The sequence below is a fragment of the Protopterus annectens genome, chromosome 8.part0, assembly GCF_019279795.1.
Source record: "Protopterus annectens isolate FY-2018-M chromosome 8.part0, PAN1.0, whole genome shotgun sequence".
NCBI classification, from domain to species: Eukaryota; Metazoa; Chordata; order Ceratodontiformes; family Protopteridae; genus Protopterus; species Protopterus annectens.
The window spans coordinates 330,209,289-330,234,731 of NC_056741.1; the positions used below are offsets into that span (position 1 = coordinate 330,209,289).

At 41.1% G+C, this 25,443-nt stretch overlaps 1 protein-coding gene across 3 annotated transcripts in view; it reads left to right on the forward strand.

The window, feature by feature from the left end:
- Positions 1-25,443, forward strand: part of GLRB (glycine receptor beta) — a 1,402,573-nt gene that overhangs the window by 1,093,409 nt on the left and 283,721 nt on the right. For all 3 annotated transcript variants that reach the window (XM_044079822.1, XM_044079823.1, XM_044079821.1), the window contains exon 9: positions 22,307-22,599. In XM_044079822.1, coding sequence (XP_043935757.1) covers positions 22,307-22,599 — 293 coding nt within the window. The remainder of the gene's footprint in view (positions 1-22,306; positions 22,600-25,443) is intronic.

A 25,443-nucleotide genomic window follows, 5' to 3' on the forward strand; every position in this document is an offset into this window, starting at 1 on the left:
GAGAAAAGACTAAGACTAACAGAAAGTAAAACTTGCATTTGTGTTATTGTCAGGTGAGTCTCTTTGTTCCATTGCCCTTAATGTTCATTCCTTAAGGAAGGCTGTGGACAGGTCTGGGAGTGCCTGGCTCCAGGAGGGTGGTGTTACCCTCTGTCTTTGCTCCCTGGTGCTCCTGTTCAGTTAGCTTGCCTGTGATCATAGTTGTGGTTCTCTAGGGGAGTGGTCACAACGTTTTCAGAATTAAAGACACTTACTCAGTCCTTTAAATTCAGGGAATCTTTATTTGGCAGATGAGCGCAACATCTCTAATTCTGAAAATGTTCTGACCACTCTCCCCTACAGAACCACAACTATGACGACAGGTAAGCTAACTGACCAGGAGCACCATGGAACAAAGACTGAGGATAACACCACCTTCCTGGAGCCAGGTGATTCCTGACCCATCCAGAACCTTCCTTAAGGAACGAACATGGAGGAAAATGAGACAACAAGCCCCAAATGGCATCAACCCCAAGGTATTTTTACTTTCTGTTAATGTTGTCTATAAAGGTATACAGTTTGTAAGTAGCTCTTTGATAGCATAGGGTCTGGTAGTGTGTCTCAGGATAGTTCAGTCCATCTGCCAGCCCTCTTCCAAAAGTAGGCACCCTCAAAACTGTTTATTTTCAAATGTTTTCTGCACTTCTGATTAACTATAACAATGTATCTGAAGTAGGATATTCATTTGTCTGCAACCTGTGGGTTATGGATCTTTCCAGCTATGGATCCAAGCTCTCAGCTCCTCCCCTCACCCATAATGCCCTGCTCTACCCTCATGACCCCAGATCTCGCTGGTGACTGGATTTGCATTCATAGCTCTCAGCTAAGTGGTGATTTATTACCTGTTAAATCAGAAAATTTTAAGTTTTTTGTGTAATTCTGTGTGAAAGTTTAGGTTCCCTCTTTGATAGTTTTAATTTGAGTTAAATTAAGTAATTTTTTCCCTGCACTGGGCCAGGCTTCCGACTCTCTGACTGCCCCCCCCCAGGTCCCTGTCCACATCAATGCAAGGGAGGCAGGAGCACTCCTCTCCCCCCAGTCTCTCACAGAAGGACAGGAAGACTTGGAGGAAGGGGAAGGCTCCCCATGTCTCTCGTGGGATGTCTCCTTGGAAATCTCATCCCATAAATTCCTATAAGGGGGTGGTCTGCTCGCCCGAGTCCGTGTTCTTGGAACCAAAGGGTCTTTAGTGCCAAAAGGCGGGGAACTAAGACCAATCCTACTCCTCTCTCTCTTTGAATCTGGCAGTCCCAAAGAAAATTCCGAATGGTCACTCTGCATCTCTATTCCTTCTGGGAAAATCACTGGATATGGAGCATACTAGATGTCAGAGCCCTCGTACTACCACATCCTGATGGACATCTTGCTCCTCCATTCAAGTTCTGTTCCAGCGGAGGGTGCATGAATGAATATCCTACTTCAGATTTAGAAGTTATGTACTCACCATAACGTTCCATCTGAGTAGGTGTATTCATTGTCTGCAACCATCCCCCCCCTATCCCCCTCCCCTCTTTTTTCTGCTTCTTCATATATTTTGTTTTTTTTTTTGTTGTTTGTTTAGCAAACAAGGATCTGAGGGAGGTAGGGGTAGAGGGCATTATGGAGAGGAGAGGGAGAGGCTGAGAGCTTGGATCCAGGAAAACCATGCGGATTGCCGGTTCGGATCCGATGCCATCCATAACTGAGACAAATGACAAAGATACACCTACTCAGATGGTTGCTGCATATCTGTTTAAACTGTGCAACTGTTTTTTGGGCTTAGTGAATTCAGGGTGCAGCAGTAGCTTTGTTGCCTCACAGCAAGAGGTTCTCCCATTCGATTCTCGGCTGGAGCGCCTTCTGTGTGGAGTCTGCATGTCCCCCCCCCGTGGTCAAGTGGCGTTCGAAAGACATGCGTAGAATGGGCGTGCCTTAGTTGAAGGTTGGGCATCAAGCTGGCACCTCGGAGCCCATAAAAATTCTACTGCCAATCATTAGCGGATCGGACTTCCACTGTGGTGACCCCTAACTAACCGGGAAAAAGCCGAAAGAAGAAGAACAAACAACCTCTGTTCTGATCTTGTATCTCCACCCACCTGCCCTACTCTTGTTATGGTCTTAAAGCTTGGTGGCTTTTGAGTTGCCCACCTCTACTCTAAATTTGATATTGGACACTCCTCCCAGTCCCATTGCATTATCTCATTTTACTGAGTACAGTGAGATCAGTTGTGAAGGCCCACCCCTTTAGCTTTTTAACCTTGAATTATCTTCTGTCTCCTCACTTTCTACTTAAAAAAATATTGTGCCTCTTCCTACTTCATTTTGCTGTTTGTGCTTAAGTGTTCAACTGCATTTAGCTTGCCGCATTTGATACTGCTTATTTGTTACTGCTTGTTGGTAGCCTTATTAAATTGATGACAGTATTCTACTGAGATGCTGCTTTATTTGAGCTGTTTTTACTGTCGTGATTGTGAGCTAATTTATTACATTTGCATTTTTAAAGCAATTTACTTATTAACTGCATTTCATTACTGTTTAACTGCATTTCATTGCATTTCATTACTGTTTAACTGTATTTTTTCATACAGTCAGTTATGTTTTTGTCTGTAAGTGGTTAATATTTGTCTTTTTGTGAGTTTTACTGTGTTCTTAACCTTTAAATTGAGTAGCATAGTCTGGATACAGGTTTGCTGCATACAAAGCTTTTTTTTTTTTTTTGCCTTATGTGTTTCTGGCAGCCATCTTATGTTTGCCTTTGTTGTTTCTGGCAGCCATCTTGTGTTAGTAGGGGCCTATCTCCTCTGTTAGTAAGAGTAGCAGAGCTGCCTGGACCTTGTCTTATACAGGCTGATTGGTAAAGAAAGCAGGGACTTGCAGGATTGGCTAGATTTCTGTGTTATTAGAATCTTGTTTTTTTGTGGTATTTAAACCCTGCGTTTGAGCTGGTATGGGCTTGTTTGCACATCATGCACTGCAGCTGCACTGTTTTTAACCCTTTGTGAAGTATTCCAGCTACAAATTTTCCCTTAGTAGCACTTGTGTGATCACCTAGTAGTACTACGCTTAGACCTTCCATCCTTTACCCTCTTTGCTCTGTCTGGCCTCTCTCCCTAAGATTCTGACAAATATGGATGGACAATTTCCTACACTTTCTCCTGCCATTCTTTTTTTATGGGCATCCTGAGACAGTGTAGCAACTGCCTCATATTCACGAATAGCCCTCTACTACTACCACCTAGGAACACAATTTATGAGAGTTGCATTTACATTAAGAACCTAGAGTCTACGCTGTCTCCCTCACACGCCAGTATATCTGGCACTGAGAAGGTTGTCAACACAACCCACACCTACACAGCACACACCCACATATGCGGAGGTCCTCAACAAAAACATACCCAAACAAAAGAGACGTCCTCGGCAAAAACACACTAAACTCCACTGCCCGCCACACCGCACATAGTCTACACACCTGTATCTCACGGCCACCTAGGCTTAAACATAAACCCAACATGGTAGTCATAGGAGACTCCATTGTGAGACACACAGATGTGCCCCTCACCAGGCTGGATAAGGAGAAGGTCACAGTTAGTTGTTTGCCAGGTGCCAGAATCTGCCATATTATCCATGCACTCAAGTCTCTCAACAACAGTTACTGTTATGTCTCTGTCATATTCCATATTGGTAAGAATGACTTGAGATGTACCTCCCTGGACTATATGAAGAGAGACATGATCAAGCTCGCTGAATATGTGTCCCAGGCAGGTATGTTCCTAGCCTTAAGCAGCATTCTACCGTCACCCAGAATGATGCCTCAATACAAACAGAAAATGATTGACTTTAACAATTGGCTTAGTTTCTTTTTCATTCTAAGGGGATCCAGCAGCTGACAGCCTGAGAAGACATGATTGACAAACCACTGTGCTTTGCCAGAGATGGCCTGAATCTGTTTGCCTTGGCCTTCAGGCTTCTGGCAAAGGCTCTTGCCTCCCCCATAGTGCATTTTTAGGCAATATCATGGGGTCAAAACTACCAACATGAAAATTTATCAAAATGCAAATTAAAGGTCATGCTGCCAAACGCTAGGAGTCTAAACATGAAACTGCACTCATTGCAAGCATTCTTAACCCTGGAAGATGCTTACATTTGTGCAGTCACAGAAACCTGGTTCAGACCCCAAACCTTGAAAAGCAAAGCAAAAGGAGGTGGAGTTGCAATATATATAAAATAGATACACCTCCAGGCTAGTCAAACAGTATGGTGCACAGGAGACACTCAAGGTGCAGTTAACCAATGACAAGACCCCCTATTCAAATCATAGCTAGCTACAGGCCCCCAACTTTGATCCAAGATGCCCACTCCTGCCAAAACACAAATGCCCAGAGATTCCTTGAGTTCATCAATGCAAATGCCTTGGACCAGTTGGTCAACACCCCCATAAGAGGTGAAAATATCTTGGACTTGGTATTAAACAACATGAGCAACCACTGCAGCATCCCTACAGTGTCATCATCCCTGGTAAGAGCCGACCACAAAGCAGTTACTTTCAAAGTCAGAATCTCCCTCAACTAGGGTCAAACAAAACAACTTCTTCAAAGCTCTATGTCATCTTTTGCCAGTTATTATTAATAGATACCTGTCACCCCTGGGATTCTGGATACTGGCTAAGGTTCTTGCCACCCCTATAGTGCCTTTTTTAGGCAAGGTTCAAATGACAAATTCACCACCGTAACAGGAACAGGCAAGCAAAAACTGAGGGTGATGCTACTCAATGCTAGAAGTCTAAATCTCAAAATGCACTCACTTGAGGTACTCCTTAAAATGGAGAACATCGATATCTGTGCAGTGACTGAGACCTGGTTCAAGGCTCCAGAGAGCACCCCTGCACTACCAGGCTATAACTCATACCACACTTTTCGGCCATGTAACCTGGACCTTCATTAATGATATCCACACCTCCAGGCTAGTTGCTCAGCATAATGGCAACTAACTCTGAAACTGCAATCCAGATTGTTTCTTGATGTACTGGAAAATATTAGGGTTCAACAAACACCTTAATAATCCAACATCAGTGACACCTGAAGTCAACACTTAAGACAGAAGTGGTGAACTTCATGACATACTGAATGCTATACAGAGTATAATCCCATGAATGGAGGCCTGATAAAATCCTCCAAAGCTAATTAAACAAAATGGCCACTGATTCTAAAGACAACAGGAATTATAGATAAACTCACTAAACTAGGTATAAATCCTATGTCACAAGATGGGTTGCCAACTGGCTACAGGCTAACACAGAAGGTCTTTGGCTAATGACTGCAAACTAGGAGCCATATGTGGACATCCTACAAAGGGCCTCACTGAGACAGATGCCTGGTGTCAAAGCCATGGCCTCAAGCCAAAAGTGCATAGTCATCCAGTCTCCATCAGTCAAGAATGAATGAAGATCAACAACTCAGATGGAATGTTATGGTAAGAACATAACTTCTTTTTTTGATCATCACAACTCCCTGCCCTCCCTTGGTGAAAGCCAGAGCTGTGCTTTTACCTTCCTGGTAGCAAGCATTTTTTCCCTGATAGCACTTTCCTATCCATTATCAGAGTTCTGTATCAGCTTCAGACTTTACCCACTGGAATGTCAACAGTCAGACTCTGTATATGATTTTCAGCAGACTGTCAGTGATTGGTGTCCAATTTTTAACCCTCCCCACGTACACACATACAACACACAAGCACCTCACCTTCCACTGAATCTTTCAGCGTTGTGCGTCTCCCTTACCATTCCACCCCCAATCTGCCTAATCTTCCTCCATTATGTTAGAAACTGGATTTCCCCAACCTTTCTTGGATCAAATTTCTACATCTACCTCCCATCATCCTGTCAATGACTGGAGTCCTGTAGTCTGTTAGTCACTGGACATTCTGTAATATTGTAACATAAAATTTCAGAGGTCTGTGCCCTACCTCTTCACCCACATAACTTGTCAAATATTGTTGCCCTTGGTTTCCCCTTTGAAGCATATATTAAGGAGATGTAACCATTAACCTCTACACTACCAAGCAATAATCTGAGCTTTAGATCTCCCACTTCAGCTCCATGTTAGTTCATAGGTTCATACTAGGCTATCTGCCCTAGGGCATTTATAAGCCTAGCCAGAGTGTATGTGGCTTACACCACCCATTAGGATGAGAATACTACGCCCTTTTAGGGTTTAGTTTACTATGCCTCTGTCAAGTAGTGACACAGAGATGACCCCCGGGGTAAACCTACGATCTCCCATCCACTCGTCGAGATTTCTCTTGAATAGAGTCAGTGAGGGGCTCTGCCTAACATGGACTGGGATTCTGTTCCAGAGTGTAGGGAGCCTCTGGGTTATGAATCTGTCCCTCCAGCACGTTCTATTTATTTCTGTGTTGAGGTTTAAGTCACTTGTTCTCGTGGCTCTGATGGATTTGGATTTTCTGAGGTGGAGCATGTCCATTAATTCAGGATTGGACATGGCCTTGTACGTCAGGCACAGATCACCTCTGAGTAGGCGGTATGCGACTGAATAGAGCTGGAGTTTTTCAGTCGGGCAGCATATGACATATGTTTAAGACCCTTTATCCTCTTGGTGAGGAACTTTTGGGGTCTTTCCAACTGCTGCAGGTGTCGGGTGAGATACATCCCAAATGGGGCATTGTACTCAATCATTGGCCTGATAAGAGAAGAGTACAGGGCACATTGACCTCTCTTGATCTAGATGTGAAACCCTTCATGATAAGGTGGGCAATATAGAAGGTCTTCCTAACCACTTTGGCAATGTGAGTGTCAAATGAGAGGTTACTGTCAACCTGGGTCCCTAGGTCCCTGATTACCTCTTCTGTACTTAATGGATTACCGCCTATGTGGTAATTTGTCGGTACCTTGTTTTTCCCAAAGGGTATGACTATACATTTTTTGGCGTTCAGCTTAAGGCCATGGCTCTGGCACCAATTATCCGTTTCTATGAGGCCTCTCTGAAGGATGTTTGTGTCCGCTGGAGTATCAATTATGGCCCAGTTTGCAGTCATCTGCGAACTTTGTCAGCCACAATCCTCCTATGTTTGCCTGTACCTCGGAAAAATAAATGCCGAACAAGAGGGGTCCCAGGACTGAGCCCTGTGGGACACCGCTTGTGACTGGCTTAGAGTCTGACATAGCTCCAGCAACTCTGACCCTGTGAGTTCTGTCCTTGAGCCAGTTTGCTACCCATCTTGTGACATATGGGTTTACATTTAAGCTGGTGAGTTTGTCTATGATGCCCGAGTGGGGTATTGTGTCAAAGGCTTTTGCAAGGTCAAGGTAGGCTGTGTGAACTGCCTTACCCTCATCAATGGCCTTAGTTACTGTTTCAAAAAAGTCGACCAAGTTCAAAAGGCAGGATCTGCCCTTGACAAAGCCAAATTGGGTAGGATCCAATGTCTGTAGGTCCCCAATGTCTTTGTTTATGAGTTCCATAATGATCCTCTCCATAGCTTTGCAGACCAGGCTCGTCAAGCTTATGGGGCGGTAATTTCAGGGTCCGTGAAGCACCGCCTTTGTGAAGTGGGACCACTGTTGCTGCACGCCACTCTTTGGAGTGCGTATCCTGTAGTAAGGCTAAGATTAAACAGCAGCCTTATGTGTGGGTTTAGTTCCTCTTGGAGTTCATGTAGCACACAGCCTGGGACACCATCCGGTCCCATTGATGCTGTGTTTTTAGCTTTAGAGGCGGCTCTCACCTGGGCATCTGAGATGTTAGGGAGGCTACACTCTGCTGGGATAGTTATTTCTCCTTTTAAGGGGGAGGGGAGGAGAAATTTGCACTGAACCTGTCTGCCAGAATGTTGGCAATGTCAGTGGGTTCAGTGTATTTTGTGTCATTTTGGACTAACTCTGAGCATATGTGGGAGTTTCCACCCAGGTTTCTAACATAGCTAAAGAAGGCCTTGTGATTGTCTTTTGTGTCTTTTGCGATTTTTCTCTCAAAGTTGGCCTTGGATGATTTTATGAGTGATCGTAGTTTTTTGCTAGTACTGATCAGAGATGCCTTCCCTTTTAGGGATGTTGCTCTGTCATGTAGTAGCTTCCTCCTCCTGTTGTAAAGTTTGTTTATGGCTGGGGTCCACCAGACTGGGCGCCTGCCTTTGGGGGAAATGGGTCTTGGTTTTATTTGGGATTGCATGATCCATGCATTCTTGAAGGTGCCCATAGAAGGCATTTGCAAAGGATTCAGCAGTGTGGGTCGTGGTTTCCACTGGCCCAGGGGCCTTGAAAGATACCACTTCAGTCTTAAGAAGTGTGAAGTTTGCTTTTGAGAAGTTCTTCACTGTGGTCTTTTGTGCAGGGGGTGGGGCGGGATGTGGATTTCCAGTGAGATTAATTTGTGATCTGAACATACCAAGGAGGGATGTACTTGCGGTGTGGAGCATTTTGTCCCCATGTTTGTGATGATCAGGTCTAGTATATTGTCTCCTCTTGTGGGAATGGTGACTAGTTGTTCCATTGCATTTGAGTTTATGAATTCTAGGAACCTTTGGGCTAGGGTGTTGGGGCTTGAGTAATGTTCCCAGTCTATGTTTGGGTAGTTGAAGTCTCCCAAAATGATGGTATTTGGAGAGACATTCATACTCTCCAGTGTCTTCAGGAAGGCTGTGTGGGGTTCCTGAGTTTGAGAGGGTGGTCTGTAGCATGCTACAAACTGTAAGGCAGTTTTGCTTATGGTTAGTTGCACCTGGATAGTCTCCGATGCTTCGTGCGTTGCCACTAACCTGGAGGTGTGGGTATCTTTGATGAAAATGGATACTCCCCCTCCTTTTGTGTTTCGTTCCAAGTTTTGGGGCCGGAAAGCATGATATGAGGCAAAACCTGATAGTGCTGGGGTGCTCTCAGGAGCCTTGAACCAGGTTTCAGTCACTGCACAGACATCGATGTTCTCCATACTGAGGAGGGCTTCGAGGGCGTGCATCTTGAGGTTTAGACTTCTAGCATTGAGCAGCATTACCCTTAGTTTTTTTCCACTTGTATTTTCTAGGGAGGTAGGATTGTCATTTGAGCCTTGCCTAAAAAAGGCACTATGGGGGTGGCAAGAGCCTTGGCCAATATCCGGAAGCCCAGGGGTGACAGGTGCAAGCCATCCCTTGCGAAGCAGCGTGGCTTGTCAAGCATGTCATCCCAAGCAGACAAACATTGGATCCCCTTAGAATGACACCAGTAATTAAGCCAATTGTTAAAACTGATCATTTTGTCTTTGTACTGTGGCATCATTCTTGGTGAGGGTAACATGCTGCTCAGGGTCAGGGTCATACCGGCCTGGGCTACATAATCAGAGAGCTCCTCTATGTCTCTTTTCATGTAGTCCAGGGAGGTACGTCTCAGGTCGTTCACACCGGCATGTACAATGACTGAGTCATATTTGTACTTGCTGTGTGGTCACCCAAATGTGTAGTTCCCCTTATCCATTGTGTTGTAATCAGGATACCTTAGTGACCCGCCTGCCTTCATCCTACATGTGTTTGAGACCTGCCCAGACTATGTTGTATATCCTGATTCTCAAATAACAGTGAGTCCTGCCAGTGGTGCACTGACTAGATACCCAGACTGCTTTGTCACACTGCAGATCTAGTCTTAGATTTTAAATATATTTCTTTAGGGAGGATTATATAGTGGTATAAGAAGTAGGCTGTCTTATCTTATTTCAGTGTTGCCATCAATTTTTTTCCTTTCAGTTTCCATGTTTACTAACGAGAGATGAAGTCATGCTGGTGCTCTTTGAATTTTAGTAGTGTGTCTGCTCACATTGGTTTATACAGCTAGCTAGCTAACTGTCAGTGCACTTACATGCTCACTCACACAGATGGATCTGCCTTGAATCATCAGTGAATTCTACATCAATTCTGCTGAGCAGGCCTAAGTTTTATCATTGTTTGCAAGTTTATACTGTATTTGTTGGGTAAATTAAATTTGATGAGAACCTAGGCATGGATCTGGAGCTGCAAATCAACAGGTAACTCAGTGTGTTGACAGATCTAGATGAACCGTATCTGTCAGCCAAGCAACCTGTCAACAGAGCTATGAAAGGTGAAAATGAACACCTACATGTGGCTAGGATGGGACACAGTTGTGTGTAAGATGGTTCCTTATTAGTGATACAACTGTAGAACAGTATTTATTAAGCACACAAATGGTAATGAAAGCCTGTAAAGATGGGAAGTGCTCAGATGTATATGCAGTCAGAAGTGATATAACAGCCAGCAGCATACAGAAGGATATCCTGCTGTCTCTTCCTCCACATTGTTGGCCATGTGCTCATTCTTGATTGACACTTTTTTGTGTTTAGATAAATGTGATAGTTTTGTTGTTATAGGTTCATAGGTGTGTACTAGGCTAATGGCCTGGAACCTTTACAAGCCTTATGGTGTATGTGTTGACTGTTTCTAGATCCACTTCCTTCATTACAAAGAGGAAGAAGAGATCAGTCCATTAGATGTTTCTGTCACATTTTAAAGCAATTTGACCATATGCAGTTTAGCTTCTTTTACTTATTTGTTCTCTGTTTTTGCTGCTTCTGCTTATTGCACATTGTGTGTGTGTGTGTATGTATGTATATATATATATATATATATATATATATATATATATATATATATATATATATATATATATATATATATGTGTGTGTGTGTGTGTAGGTTCATAGGTGTGTACTAGGCTAATGGCACTGGAACCTTTACAAACTTATCCCACAGGTTTACCATGGCATCGTGCCACCCGACCTTAGTTCCCAGTGCCTCTCTCGAGTAGAGCCACTGGAGTGATCCCCGGGGTGAATTTTCTATTTCCCATCCACTCATCAAGATTTCTCTTGAAGAGGGCCAGTGAGGTGCTCTGTTTGACATGTATGGGAAGTTTATTTCATAGCATGGGCAGTCTCTGGGTTATGAACCTGTCCCTCCCACTATGTTCTGTTGATTGTTGTGATAATGAGGTTGAGGTCTCTGATGCATATGGTACAGAGAGATTGGGATTTCTTTAGATGTAGCATTTCTAACAGAGCTGGGTCGGATATGGCTTTGTAAGTCAAGCAGAGATTGCCTCTAAGTAGGTGATATGAGGCAGAGAATAGTTGGAGTTTTTTTAGTCTGTCCATATAGCACAAATGTTTAAGGCCTAGGATCCTCTTTGTGAGGTACTTTTGCAGCCTCTCCAGTTGTTGCAGGTGTCTAGTGAGGTACATGCCAAATGGGGCATTGTGCTCAATGATTGGCCTAATGAGGGAAAAGTAGAGGGAGACAATGACCTCTTTCTTCCTGGATGCAAAACCCTTAATAATGAGATCTGCCACATAGAAGGACTTTCTGACCACAATGGCAATGTGGTGGTCAAAAGAGAGGTTGCTGTCAACCTGTGTTCCCAGATTTTTTTATAATGCCTTCTGTGTTCATTGGACTACCATCAATGTGGTAATTCATTTCCCAAAGGGGATGACAACACATTTTTGGCATTGAACTTAAAAACTTCAGAGAAGTAGATACCAAACTGGAGAGGACCTAGGACCAAACCCTGTGGGACACCATTTGTGACTGATCAGCAGTCTGACTTGGAGTCAGCTACTTTCACACTGTGGGCTCTGTCTGTGAGCCAGTTTGCAAACCACCTAATGATATAGGGGTTGATGCCTAGCTTAGTGAGTTTTTCTATGATTCCTGAGTGGGGAATGGTATCAAAGGCCTTGGCCAGGTCAAGGTAGGCTGTATGAACCACCTTGCCTTCATCCTCAGCTCTGGAGACTGACTCAAAGAAGTCGACCAAGTTGAGCAGGCATGAGCTACCCTTCACAAAACCAAACTGTGTGGGATCTAGAGTTTGGAGATTCCCTATATCCTTGTTTATTAAGTCCATGATGATGCGTTCCATAGCTTTGCATATCAGACTCATCAGGCTAATGGGGCGATAGTTCCCAGAGTCTGTAGTCACTCCTCCTTTGTGGAGAGGGATGACTGTAGCAGTGTGCCATTCTGTAGGGACAAAGCCTGAGGTGAGGCTGGGATTGAACAGGGCACACATGTGAGGTGCCAGTTCACTCTGTAGTTCATGTAGAACACAGCCAGGGATATTGTCAGGTCCCATAGAAGCTGTTTTCTTGGCTTTGGATAGTGCTGTTTTAACCTGTGCAGCAGTAATACTGGGTGCCTGGCAATCTACTGTTATTGTGATTGGTCCTTTGGGTGATAAAGTTGGCACTGAATCTGTCGGCCACTATATTGGCAAAATCTCTTGGCTTGGTATAGGAGGTACCATTGTGCAGTAGCTCAGAGCAAATCTGGCTATTGCCGTGGAGATTCTTTACATAACTGTAGAAGGCCTTGTGGTTCTTTACCATCTGCTGAAATTCTGTTTTCATAGCTATCTTTAGAGGATTTGATGAGGAATCTCAACTTTTTGTTAAGGCTGATAAGGGAGTTTTTCCAGTCTTGGGACTTCACCTTATTCTGCATCAGTTTCTTCCTTCTGTTGTAGAGTTTGTTTATGGCAGGGGACCACCAGACTGGCTTCCTTTTTTGGAGGAGAGCGTCTTAGTTCTTTTGGGAATGGCGAGTTCCATGCATTTTTGTATGTGTTCATACAGTGCATTGGTGTATGATTCGGCAGTCATGCAACTGTTCTCCATTTGCATGGGTGCCGTGAAGTTAGCCACCTCTGTTTTTAGGAGCCCAAAGTTAGCTTTGTATATAGTTATTTTTTTTGGTATGTGTATGCATGCAAGTGTGTAACTACAGGATATAATGTACAAGGTTCTGCTCTTTCAGTTGATCAACTTTCAGCAGATGTTTTATGCTCTTTATCCTTTGCCTGTCATTCTTCTCATGGGCAAATTCATTAGAGCGTGTAGGTGGGTCATTACTGCAGCCATTAGTAAATCTCACACTAGTACCAAACTATAGACACAGCATTGTCACGTTTAGGGCCTTTGACTTCAGTGTTTTGATCTTGCAGAATATCATTCTGAAATTCTATTACAATCTGTAATCTAACTAAGTATTACAGTTTGTTGTGTAGTTTAATGTCTTTTAGTACAGATTTACAGTCTGCATTTCATCTGTAGCTTTCGGCATTGATTTTCATTATATAGTGCCTTCTTGCTGCTGTACTTCTGGCATTCCATTTTTTTTTAAGTCTAAGATTTGTTCCGATTTTCTTTTCTCTTTTTATTTTGATTTCTGTTAATTTCCAGTTGTGTTCCTGATTGTGTTCTGCTGTAACACACTTACAGTCCTGACAGACTTTTTTAATGTCCTTTTCTTTGTTGTAAAAATTCAATTAACATTTAGACCTTCAGTATCATACTAATACCTGTTAATATTTTTGTTGCTTTTTCTGGTGTATTTTTTCTACACATATTCTTTGAAATGGATTGGGCAGCTTAAGAAGTTCATGGTACACATCACTGCAAACATACATGCATTTTTATCAGGGAACCTGGCACCCTTTTAATCCCCTTTTAAATAATTGTCAGTGGGATAAGGTGGTAACAAGCCCCCTTATAAATGGTGATAGAAAAATGCAGTTTACTGATATGTTTAATCAGGGTTACGCATCCCTGGGCATGAGCACTTAAGTTTACTAGTTACAAATTATTTTAATGTTCCCGTTCTTAGAAGAATTTACTCATTGAGGGACTGGTATTATAAAATGATGCCCTTTTAACATTCCAAAATTCTATCTCCTAAGTCAGTGATACTTTTGTATTACTATTAAAAATGGAAACTAAGACAGAAAAAAATCATAACTTGCTGAATTTGACGTTCTCAAGATTTGCAGCACAAGCACACACCACCTGCACAACTAATATATATAAAAAATGCTGACTGTATGTTTTTTTTACTAACCTTGTTTTATAATATATAAATAATGATCCGCACCTCCACAAGGTAAACGCTCCTGTGAACGTAAAAATAATGTAGAAATATACAAAGACAGTACTCATTCACGGTAGCAGAACACGGCAGCTGGAAGAAACATCCAAGTTCAAAAGTCCATAAAACAAAAATTAGATCCAAGTACAAGTATTAATAAATAGAACTTTAATTCAACAAGACATCGGTAAGCGCTTTCACCACTAGGGCTTCTTCAGACCATAAATTTCACAAAGCATTTAACCATATTTATAGTACATCCTATTAATGTCAATTGAATACTAGATTACTTAATTAATTAATTACATAAAACCATAATTAAAATAAAAAAGACAAAGACACAGCATAAAAAAGAGTTACAAATATTTAAAAATATATAATGAATGTCACGTTTTAAAACAAACAGAAAGTCATGTATTTCTAACTTTCAACCTCCTATTACTTAAGATAGGTTTTAATGGTATTTTTTCATTAAGTCCAGGAAATTTATCCGCTCTGAAGCGGATAATCCATCTGGTTTCACAACTTTCTGTAAGGTTTCTAAAATTACCTCCTCTTATCCCAGGTTCTATCAATTGTAGAACACAGAACCTAAATTCATGTGTGCTGTTTGTTGCACTTGTACGCCTAGCCAAGGCATTACTCACTGTACCTAATCGTATGTGGTATACGTGCTCCCTAATTCTTTCCTTAAGTGTTCTATTAGTTTTGCCTATGTAAAATGCTGTACAGGATAGGCATCTCGCTAAGTACACCACATTGGTGATATTACAGTCAGCAGTTACATGAATATTAAATACTCTTCCAGTAATGGGGTGTACAAAAACATCAATTTCATCGATGTAAATGCATTGATTACATTTCCCACATGGCCTCATCCCTGTTATAGTACTTATGCTGTTAATAGTACTTACACTATTGATATTACAAGACAAACTGGGATAACATAGTAATTGTTTTATATTCTTTCTATTCTTAAATAGAAACTTAGGTTCTGTGCCTACTACTTGTTGTATACTCTCATCTATTTGTAAGACACCCCAGTGTCTACGTATGATGCCACATAACAAAGGTGTATCCATAGTGTAATACACAGGCATTTTCATAGTTAATGAATGACCAAAGGTTCTACCTTCATTAATACTAGACCTAATGTCAGAGAAATATGGGCATCCTCTAAGATTCCTAACAGTATCAAAATTACCCAGGACTTTCTCTATTTCTTCTGGCTTATATCCTCTAACTAATAACCGGGATTCCAGACCAATGATTTCCTGTTTATAATCATCATAGAGTGGATTCAATCTCGATGCTCTCATGGCCTGTCCTTTTATCACATTATGAAAAACATAATGGGGATGCATGCTGTCCCTGTGTAATAAAGTGTTGCGATAGCATGCTTTCCTATGTATCCCTGTGTTTAATAGTCCATTATCAAGTCTTGTTATATTCACATCAAGGAAAGGTAAGGTAAAGATTCCATCACCCATCCATACCATAAACAAATGGTCAAATAATTCTTTACTTTCATAACACCCTCATTATTGGATATGAAACTTGTGCAAACTGACATCAATGTACCCACTCATAAGTGAATCATCCAGCATGTCATACACTTTAAACACCTTAATTTCTACTTCTTCCATTATGATGTCAGTTTGCACAAGTTTCTATGGACTAGCAATCCTCTGCTACCAGTAATTCAGGGGCTTCCGAAAATTCATAAGGATGCAATGAACCCACCCCTGAGACCCATTGTAGCAGGGCGTGGGTGGGTGACTGAACCCTTATCGTTGTACATTGAACATTTTTTAAGACCACTGGTTGAACAAAATCCTTATGTTTTGAAAGATAGCAAGCAGTTTCTTCTTGAATTGTATGATTACGTTATGGGGTTAGAACAAGACGCACCTTATTTATTGGTCACCTTAGATGTAGTGAGTCTTTTTACTGTCATACCCAATAATGAGGGTGTTATGAAAGTAAAGAATTATTTGACCACACACTCTACATTGGGTGATAGCAACATTGATCTTATTTTATTGTTTTTGGAAACAGTGTTGGACAACAATATTTTTGTCTTCCAGAATACTTTCTATATACAGAATGATGGCGTGGCTATGGGCACATCCTGTGCCAATAGCTACGCCAACATTTTTATGGCTGGTTGGGAAGAAGATTACTTATTTGGTATGGAGGAGTTTAAGACCCATGTAGGATTCTATAAACGGTTTGTAGATGATTTGTTTATGGTATGGATGGGTGATGAGAACACGTTAATTGACTTTGTATCGCAAATGAATGGTCTCACTTCGTATCTTAAATTTACAATGTGCTATTCACGTGAATCTTTACCTTTCCTTGATGTGAATATAACAAGACTTGATAATGGACTATTAAACACAGGGATACATAGGAAAGCATGCTATCGCAACACTTTATTACACAGGGACAGCATGCATCCCCATTATGTTTTTCATAATGTGATAAAAGGACAGGCCATGAGAGCATCGAGATTGAATCCACTCTATGATGATTATAAACAGGAAATCATTGGTGTGGAATCCCAGTTATTAGTTAGAGGATATAAGCCAGAAGAAATAGAGAAAGTCCTGGGTAATTTTGATACTGTTAGGAATCTTAGAGGATGCCCATATTTCTCTAACATTAGGTCTAGTATTAATGAAGGTAGAACCTTTGGTCATTCATTAACTATGAAAATGCCTATGTATTACACTATGGATACACCTTTGTTATGTGGCATCATACGTAGACACAGGTGTCTTACAAATAGATGAGAGTATACAACAAGTAGTAGGCACAGAACCTAAGTTTCTATTTAAGAATAGAAAGAATATAAAACAATTACTATGTTATCCCAGGTTGTCTTGTAATATCAATAGTGTAAGTACTATAAACAGCGTAAGTACTATAACAGGGATGAGGCCATGTGGGAAATGTAATCAATGCATTTACATCGATGAAATTGATGTTTTTGTACACCCCATTACTGGAAGAGTATTTAATATTCATGTAACTGCTGACTGTAATAGCACCAATGTGGTGTACTTAGCGAGATGCCTATCCTGTACAGCATTTTACATAGGCAAAACTAATAGAACACTTAAGGAAAGAATTAGGGAGCACGTATACCACATACGATTAGGTACAGTGAGTAATGCCTTGGCTAGGCATACAAGTGCAACAAACAGCACACATGAATTTAGGTTCTGTGTTCTACAATTGATAGAACCTGGGATAAGAGGAGGTAATTTTAGAAACCTTACAGAAAGTTGTGAAACCAGATGGATTATCTGCTTCAGAGCGGATAAATTTCCTGGACTTAATGAAAAAATACCATTAAAACCTATCTTAAGTAATAGGAGGTTGAAAGTTAGAAATACATGACTTTCTGTTTGTTTTAAAACGTGACATTCATTATATATTTTATATTTTTAAATATTTGTAACTCTTTTTTATGCTGTGTCTTTGTCTTTTTTATTTTAATTATGGTTTTATGTAATTAATTAATTAAGTAATCTAGTATTCAATTGACATTAATAGGATGTACTATAAATATGGTTAAATGCTTTGTGAAATTTATGGTCTGAAGAAGCCCTAGTGGTGAAAGCGCTTACCGATGTCTTGTTGAATTAAAGTTCTATTTATTAATACTTGTACTTGGATCTAATTTTTGTTTTATGGACTTTTGAACTTGGATGTTTCTTCCAGCTGCCGTGTTCTGCTACCGTGAATGAGTACTGTCTTTGTTTTATAATATGTTGTCATTTTAATTCAGCTGTACTTCTTGTCTCTGAAGTAAAGGTCAGCTTTGTGATTTTTAATCTTTGTGGTGGCTTTTTTGCAACATTATAAAACAAAGCAAGTGTCTAACCCCAAAACGTCTCTTCCTCAACACCCCCCCCCAAAAAAACACACACACACACAAGGGCCAGATTCCATAAAACCTACACTAAGTGTACATGATATGTGTTCAATAAAAGTCTTATCACATTTTTTGTACTTTCTGTTCACCTAGAAAGATTACACTAAGTGTACATGTAGTCTACACTTTGTGGTAACCTTTAAGTCCCTGTCAGTATTTAAAGCTGCAAGAATGCCAGTAGGAAAACTAAAATTAGGAGGAAGAAGGTGTTTGTTATGTTTGTTTTGTCTGTTCACTCACCACAGTGTTCACTTACCGTAGGTGATATTGAATCCCAGGGCAAGTCTTTCCCTTTGCCTCCATTTAGAAAAGACTTACTGAAGCAACTAGCTAAGTCAATATTTTCAAATAGGACCACAACCTGATTGAAATAACCACTTCATTTAGGTACCTGGGCATTTGGCTTGACAAGTCTGTTATCTCTCAAGAACATATCCATAAACTCAGATCCAACATCAACTACCTTCTGTTCTGGACCAGTAAATATCGCAGTTGTTGTCCCCACTAACCAGGGCTACCACAAAGGCATTCTGCTAGCCCAGCTGGAATATGTCTTAACCTTTTTTAGCCTTCCTCCATAATAGAAGCACTGCAACATTACAGACTCTGTTAAACAAGCTATGCCAATTCATCACCAACTCCCTCCAAAACAAACATCACTGCCTCACATAGCACAAGACTAACTGGTACCTATTCAAACCAGAGCAAACCTTCTTCTAGGCTCCCTACAAACTACTCCAAAAAGACACTCCATCTCATCTCATGATTAACAGGCTTTGTGCCACGTGAATTGAGGACAGAAATGGTCATCCCAATTCATAAGTGGGGACCTTCAACAGACCCTGGAAACTACAAACCCATTATTTTGACTAGTCTTATTTGAAATGTCATGGAAAGAATTATCATAGAAATTATCAACAAGGTCATAGGAGACCTCCAAACACTAAATCCATCCCAGTTTGGCTTTGTCAAAGGAAGGTCATAATTATTGAATCAAGTGGACTTCTTTGAAAAGGTCAATAAGGCAATGGATGAGAGAAAAACTGCGTATACTGCCTACCTAGATTTGGCTAAAACATTTTTTACAATACCCCAGGTGGGCATTGTCAACCAACATATTGAACTAGATATAAACCTTTTTATAACACATTGGATAGCTAGCTGACTCGCAGAACCCAGGAGGTTAGAATCAGTGAGCCCACCACCACAAAGAGGCCAGTCACCAATGGCATACAAGGCATCTCGGCACCCTGTTTTGATGAACTTTTTGCACATCAGCAAAACAAACACCATCAGAAGTACTAGACTGTTTGTGTCTTTCGGCTTTTCCTGGTTAGGGGTCGCCACAGCGGAACTCCGATCCGCTAATGATTGGTAGTTGATTTTTACGTGCCGAGTTACCAGCCTTGACGCACAACCTTCAACGAAGGTACGCCCATTCACGCATGTCTCCACGCAGATGACGCACTAGCTGAGAATCGAACCGGACAGCGTCTTACTGTGAGGTGACGACGCTACCACAGCACCACCACCGCGGATATTTGCTTGCTACTAAAATAAGATTCTAAGAGAATTCCTGTTCTCTGGAACAGGCTCCCATCAATTTGAAACAGAGAGCCATCCTATCCCTATTTAAGCGTAACTTGGACCAATGAATGGGTAATCAGAAGGTCACCCCTGGTCTAGCACCTATGTCTCTGATGGACAGAGGCAGTCGGTAAATCACCACCTATACAAATCAAACTTGTGGGTCACATTTGAGTTGCATGGCTAGGCTTATAAGAAACCTTGTGGTCATTAGCATATTATACATCATGAAAATTATGATAGTCTTTCATGCCCCAATCTCACAGATAATACAAACTACATGAAGTTCATGCCTCAATTCAGTCAACTTATAATTCACCAATCTTCTTCTTCTTCTTTCGGCTTTTCCCGGTTAGGGATTGCCACAGCGGATCACCCGTCCGCTCATGAATACAAGTATCAGCATGTATGACATATAACATAAACAACATTTTCTCTATGTGTATTTGCTATATTCTCACACCTCTGCTACCATAATCTCTCCTTCCAGCTTGACAGATTCTGCCTTTTATAAATATGTGCATATGATGCCTAGACATGTTCTTAGTTGCTAATTGCTTTATTTACTTAATGATCTTGTTTAATAAATTTAGTAGAATAAAACTCTAAACTACACTATCTGAGTATGCATTGTTTCACAACATTTATTTAACTATCTCTGCTTGCATTATCTTTGTTGTAACTACTCAGTGTAATCTGGAGTGAGTCTGCAAATGTTCAAGCTCTGATCAGCCTTTTACCTTGGTAAGCAAAGTGTAAATAAATCTTGGCACTTTTGACTTGTCTTTAACATTAGGATGTTCTTCTTTGAACTTTGTTGTCAGGCATTGTGATGCTTTTGCCCTTATATAATATTTACTGTTTTAAAACAAGCAACTTTTTATGTAAATGTTTTCTCTAAGCTGACTTCATAAGAAACCATGTTTTATAAATCTGCATAGAGCCCCTACGATAGAGTTCCCAGGTGAATTTGTATGATAATGCTTGTTAAGTTATTTATTCTCTGATTATCCATTCAGTCCAGTTTAGGGTCATTGGGGAACCAGTCAACTCTGGTACTCAGTAGGTGCAGAACAAAGAAACTAATCATGGAGGTGGCACCGATTCCTTATGAGAAACACACACACAGTCTGACTCACATGTTTATGCATACCTATGCACAGTTTGATGGATCTCCAGTTTATCTAAGCCATGTCTTTGGGATGTTGGAGGAACCTGAAGTAGCAAAAACACACACAGGCACAGATAGCTCATACAAACTGAACAGAAGGCACCCAACCTGAGGACGAAACTAGAAAGCCAGGGCAGTGTGAGGCAACAACACTAACCAGTGCCCCACTACACCACTCTCATTGCTTTTCATGAAGTCATCTTAAAGCAGTCCAAACAAAGGAGACTATCATGTGTATTGCCTAGCAATGTCCTTTGTCAGGAGTGATGCAAAGAGAGAACAAGAGTGTCTTTGTACATGAAACATTGCTGCATGCTGCTACCGCATTGGTAAACTCTAGTAAATTATTATAGAAAATACTTCTCTGGAGTATTGATATTAACTGTCACATATTATATTAAACATTGAGATAAGCTCATGAATGATTTTATTGGGTTTGAATGTATGGATGAAAGCACTTAATTTTTTTGTCTCTCTCTCTATATATAGAGTGCATTGAATACAAGATGACCTGCATTGCACAGAAAATAAAATATGCATTCCATGTTTGTTTCCGTTATATGGAATAGTACCGTGACATATCTTTTTTTGAACTTACAGAAATTACCAAATTTGTGACAAAAATGTAAACTTACTGCAGTATTTTTCTGCTTGCATACTTGTATTTTTTTATCCCCTCCTAACCTGTTGCTGAACATCTGACATGTTCGTGGACCCCATTTCTGCTCCCATCAGGCACCTCCATGGCTCTGTATCCTTTTGCCTAGCTGACCCCACTCACTTCACTGGGAGTCAGCTTAATGCTGCAATTTTTGGAGTTATGACAGTAAAGACTCAGTGGGGAGTCATAGTTCAGGTAATGTGCGCTGTTATCTTGCATCAGAGTTGGAGAGAGGAGGAGCAATTTGCAGTGGAATAAACATATCCATCACCTCTCCTTACTGAACTGCAAGACATCTGGTCTCTACCGTAGGTCACATAAGCAGTGGTTCTCCCTAAACCCTAACCCCAGGATGGGCTGGCTATCGGCCACTTCATCCTCTTCCATGATCTGGGCCTACCTGTGACTCGAGACAATTCCCTAACTTAAGTCACCAGAGACACAAATGGTCTCCTGCTTCTGTCCCACTAGGCCTCATTTTGTGTAGTTATTTTTGTTTGAAAACAAATGACAGAAATGGTAAATAATATGGAAGATGAAAAAAATGGAGAAATAATAAACATCACATATTTTCCTAAAAGCTGCATTTGAATTGATAATATGGAAGAGTACAGAGGTCAGTCTACACAGCATACTGTGATAGATTCATAGCAGCATATATTACTTTTCATTAGGTAGCTTCAAACCAATTTGGCAGGTGCATAAGTGTTATGTTACTGTACTGAAATTTTGCATGTAAGCATGGTTGCTGTGGTTCATATCCTATGTAATCTGCACATTTTAAAAACTACACAAACTGATAAAATACTAAATTATCCATATAATTCATATCTCATGGTGTTTTCGGCTAATCACGTATTCTGCGGCCCTTTTTATTCCATTAGCATTTCTAACACTGGTATTTGTCTTGGTACATGGACTCAACAGTTTAGTAATTTGCATATGTCAGATGAAAAGTATTTTTGTTCATCATTTCTGGCCATTAACTTCTTGTTATTTTTTTTTTCAGGGATCTTCTCTGTACTGAGTTTGGCCTCAGAATGTACATCCCTTGCTGCAGAACTTCCAAAAGTTTCCTACGTAAAAGCTATAGATATATGGCTGATTACTTGCCTCCTTTTTGGCTTTGCCTCTCTAGTAGAGTATGCTGTTGTTCAGGTTATGTTGAACAGCCCCAAGAGAATTGAAGCTGAGAAGGCCAAACTTGCCAAAGCAGAACAGGCTGATGGCAAAGCCGGAAATGCTGCAAAAAAGAATACAGTGAATGGTACAGGCACCCCAGTTCACATCAGCACATTGCAGGTAGGAGAGATGGTATTTTCCTTCTGTAGGGACTGTGATATTGGGGAAGGGGACAACCTGATGTTTAGCATTAAGACAAAGGCAAGATAAATGTTAGTTTGCTTCACATAACTGTTTATCACATAGTGATTAAGTCTGTTAGGTAAGCCCATGCCAAGAAATGAATACTGCCAGTTTCAGACTGTCCAACAGCCTGTATAGTATTGTGAGCACATTATAGCTACTTTTACCTTAACAGCATGTTTGTAATACTGACTGTGTTTTAGTGGAAAAATGAAAAAAATCAAATGGCAAACGGCAAACTGACTAAATTTAAATTTTGTTTTGATAACTTTATAGATGCAGTGATTGCTGCTGACCATGTTTGGATACATCTGGGGTGCATGGCTAAGCCTATAAATGCCCCTGTGGTTGTTAGCAGTATACCTTATGAACCTAAATAGGGACCTTAAGATTATTCTAAGAGGTATATGTAAGAAAAAGATTGGGTGGTAAGCATTTACAGGCTGCCTCTGTCCATTAGGGATATAGGTGCCAGATAGGAGGTGAATTTCTGATTCCACATTCACTGGTCCAAATTATGCTTCAGTTGGGTTAGGGAAGAACTCTGCTTCACGTGGATGGGAAGTCTGTTCCAGAGAAGAGGTAGTCTCTGAGACACATACTTATCCCTTCAACATGTCCTTTTTATGTCATAGGCAAGGATCAGGTCTCTAGATCAGATAATGCTGACGCTGTTTATTTTACAAATATGCACCATGTAAACCAGGCATATATTACCCCTCTCTGTAGGAGACAGTAGGGTTTTGAGGTGATCCTTGTAGGGTTTCTTTGCCTTGGAGAATGTGTTGAGGACCTGCTCTCTAGTGATAGTTGGTGGGGGTTATGTTTGATGGTATTTCTAGTAAGATGGCTGTGGAAGAGGGGTAAAATCAGATCTAAATTTGTCAGCCAGTAGATTTGCTTTCAGCTCAGTGTAGGTGGCTTCATTTACAGTTAATTCTAGACATTATAGTTTGGTGCAGCGGTAGCGTTGTTGCCTCACAGCAAGAGGTTCTCCCGTTTGATTCTCGGCTGGGGTGCCTTCTGTGTGGAGTCTGCATGTCCCCCCCACGGTCGAGTGGCGTTCGAAAGACATGTGTGAATGGGCATGCCTTCGTTGAAGGTTGGGCGTCGGGCTGGCACCTCGGCACAGTAAAAATTGACTGCCAATCATTAGTAGACCGGAGTTCCGCTGTGGCAACCCCTAACCGGGAAAAGCCAAAAGAAAAAAAAAATTGTTTACTGCCTTTGAGGTTGCAGATGTAGCTAAAGAAACCCTTATGGTTGTCTTGGCCCAGGAGGCAATTTTTTGCTTCAAATTTGTCTTTTGTAGACTTATTTGACCTCCGAATTGCTTGTTTAGATTGATGAGACTTTTTATCCTTCTGGGCCTTGCACTGCCTTATTTTTACCACTACTTTTTTTCCTTTTGTTGTAAGGAACATAACATTGGGATTCTACCACGGTTGTTTGTTTTATGCTTATTACTGTTAGGCTCACTATGCATCTAAGGTCTCTGTGAATAATTCCTGATAGGCAGCAGTGGTTGCAGGATTTGGGGGCTTGAACTTTTGCCAGGTTATCTCTTACTATCAGGAAGTTTGAATTGGAATACTCTCTAAATGTTCCAAGGTGAGCATGGTTCATAGGTGTGTACTAAGCTAATGGCCTTGGATCCTTTACAAGCCTAGCTCGTAGAAGTGCCCTGGCATTGTGACGCCCAATGTTAGTTCCCAGTGCCTCTGTCAAGTAGAGCCACTGGAGTGATCCCCGGGGTGGACTTTCAATTTCCCATCCACTCATCAAGATCTCTCTTGAAGAGGGTCAATGGTTCTGGTATTTGTTTTTATTTGAAAGGAGACAGCTTTATGGTCCGATACCACCTGAAAGGACATTACACTGGGTGGGGGGGGGGGGGGGTGTAGCATTCTCCCATGTTAATGAGGATCAAATCCAGTATGTTCTCTCCCCTGGTGGGTGTGTAAACTATCTGGTTCTGGGTGTTTGTGCTGACAAAGTCCAGGAATTTCTGGACCTGGATATTTGGGGTCCTTGTATGATAACCATTTTATAGTAGGGTAATTAAAGTCGCCTATGAATATGGTATTGGGTCAAAGGGTGAGTGACTCCAGTAAGTTCAAGTAGGTGTTATGGGTTTCCTGGGTCAAAGAGGGGGACCTATATCTTGTAAGAATATGGAATTTTGCTTTGCGTATGATGATTTGGACGTGTAGAAGCTCAACTGCATCATATTGTTTGACTAGCCTTGAGGTGTGGTTGTTTTTGACGTAAATGGAAAGACCTCCAATTGTAGTCCCTGCTTGTGTAATAGCTGGTCTAAATATGTAGAAGGCATTGTAACCCTGCATTGCTGGGTTGCTCTCCACAGTTTTAAACCATGTCTCAGTTACTGAATAAACATCTGTGTTTTCAAAGGTGAGGAGAGCTTGGAGGGAGTGGAGTATGTTGTTGAGGCCCCTGGCATTGAACAGTAACACCTTTTGATTTTCTAGGTTTGGTTTTGCTATGTCAGCAGTTTTGTCAGTTTACTATTGCCTAAAAAAGACACAAGGGAGATGGACAGTGTTTTAGCCAATGTTCAAAAGCCTAGAGGGAAAAGACGTAGACCATCCCTGACAAGACAGATGGTCCGTAGACCATGTCCTCCTATGCTGACAAATATTGTACCCCATTGGAATGATGCCAAAAACTAAGCCAAATATTAAAGTTGATAATTTTCTCTTCATATTGTAGCATCACCCTGGAAGAAAGTAGAATGCTCTCACTGCTCGGTTCATACCA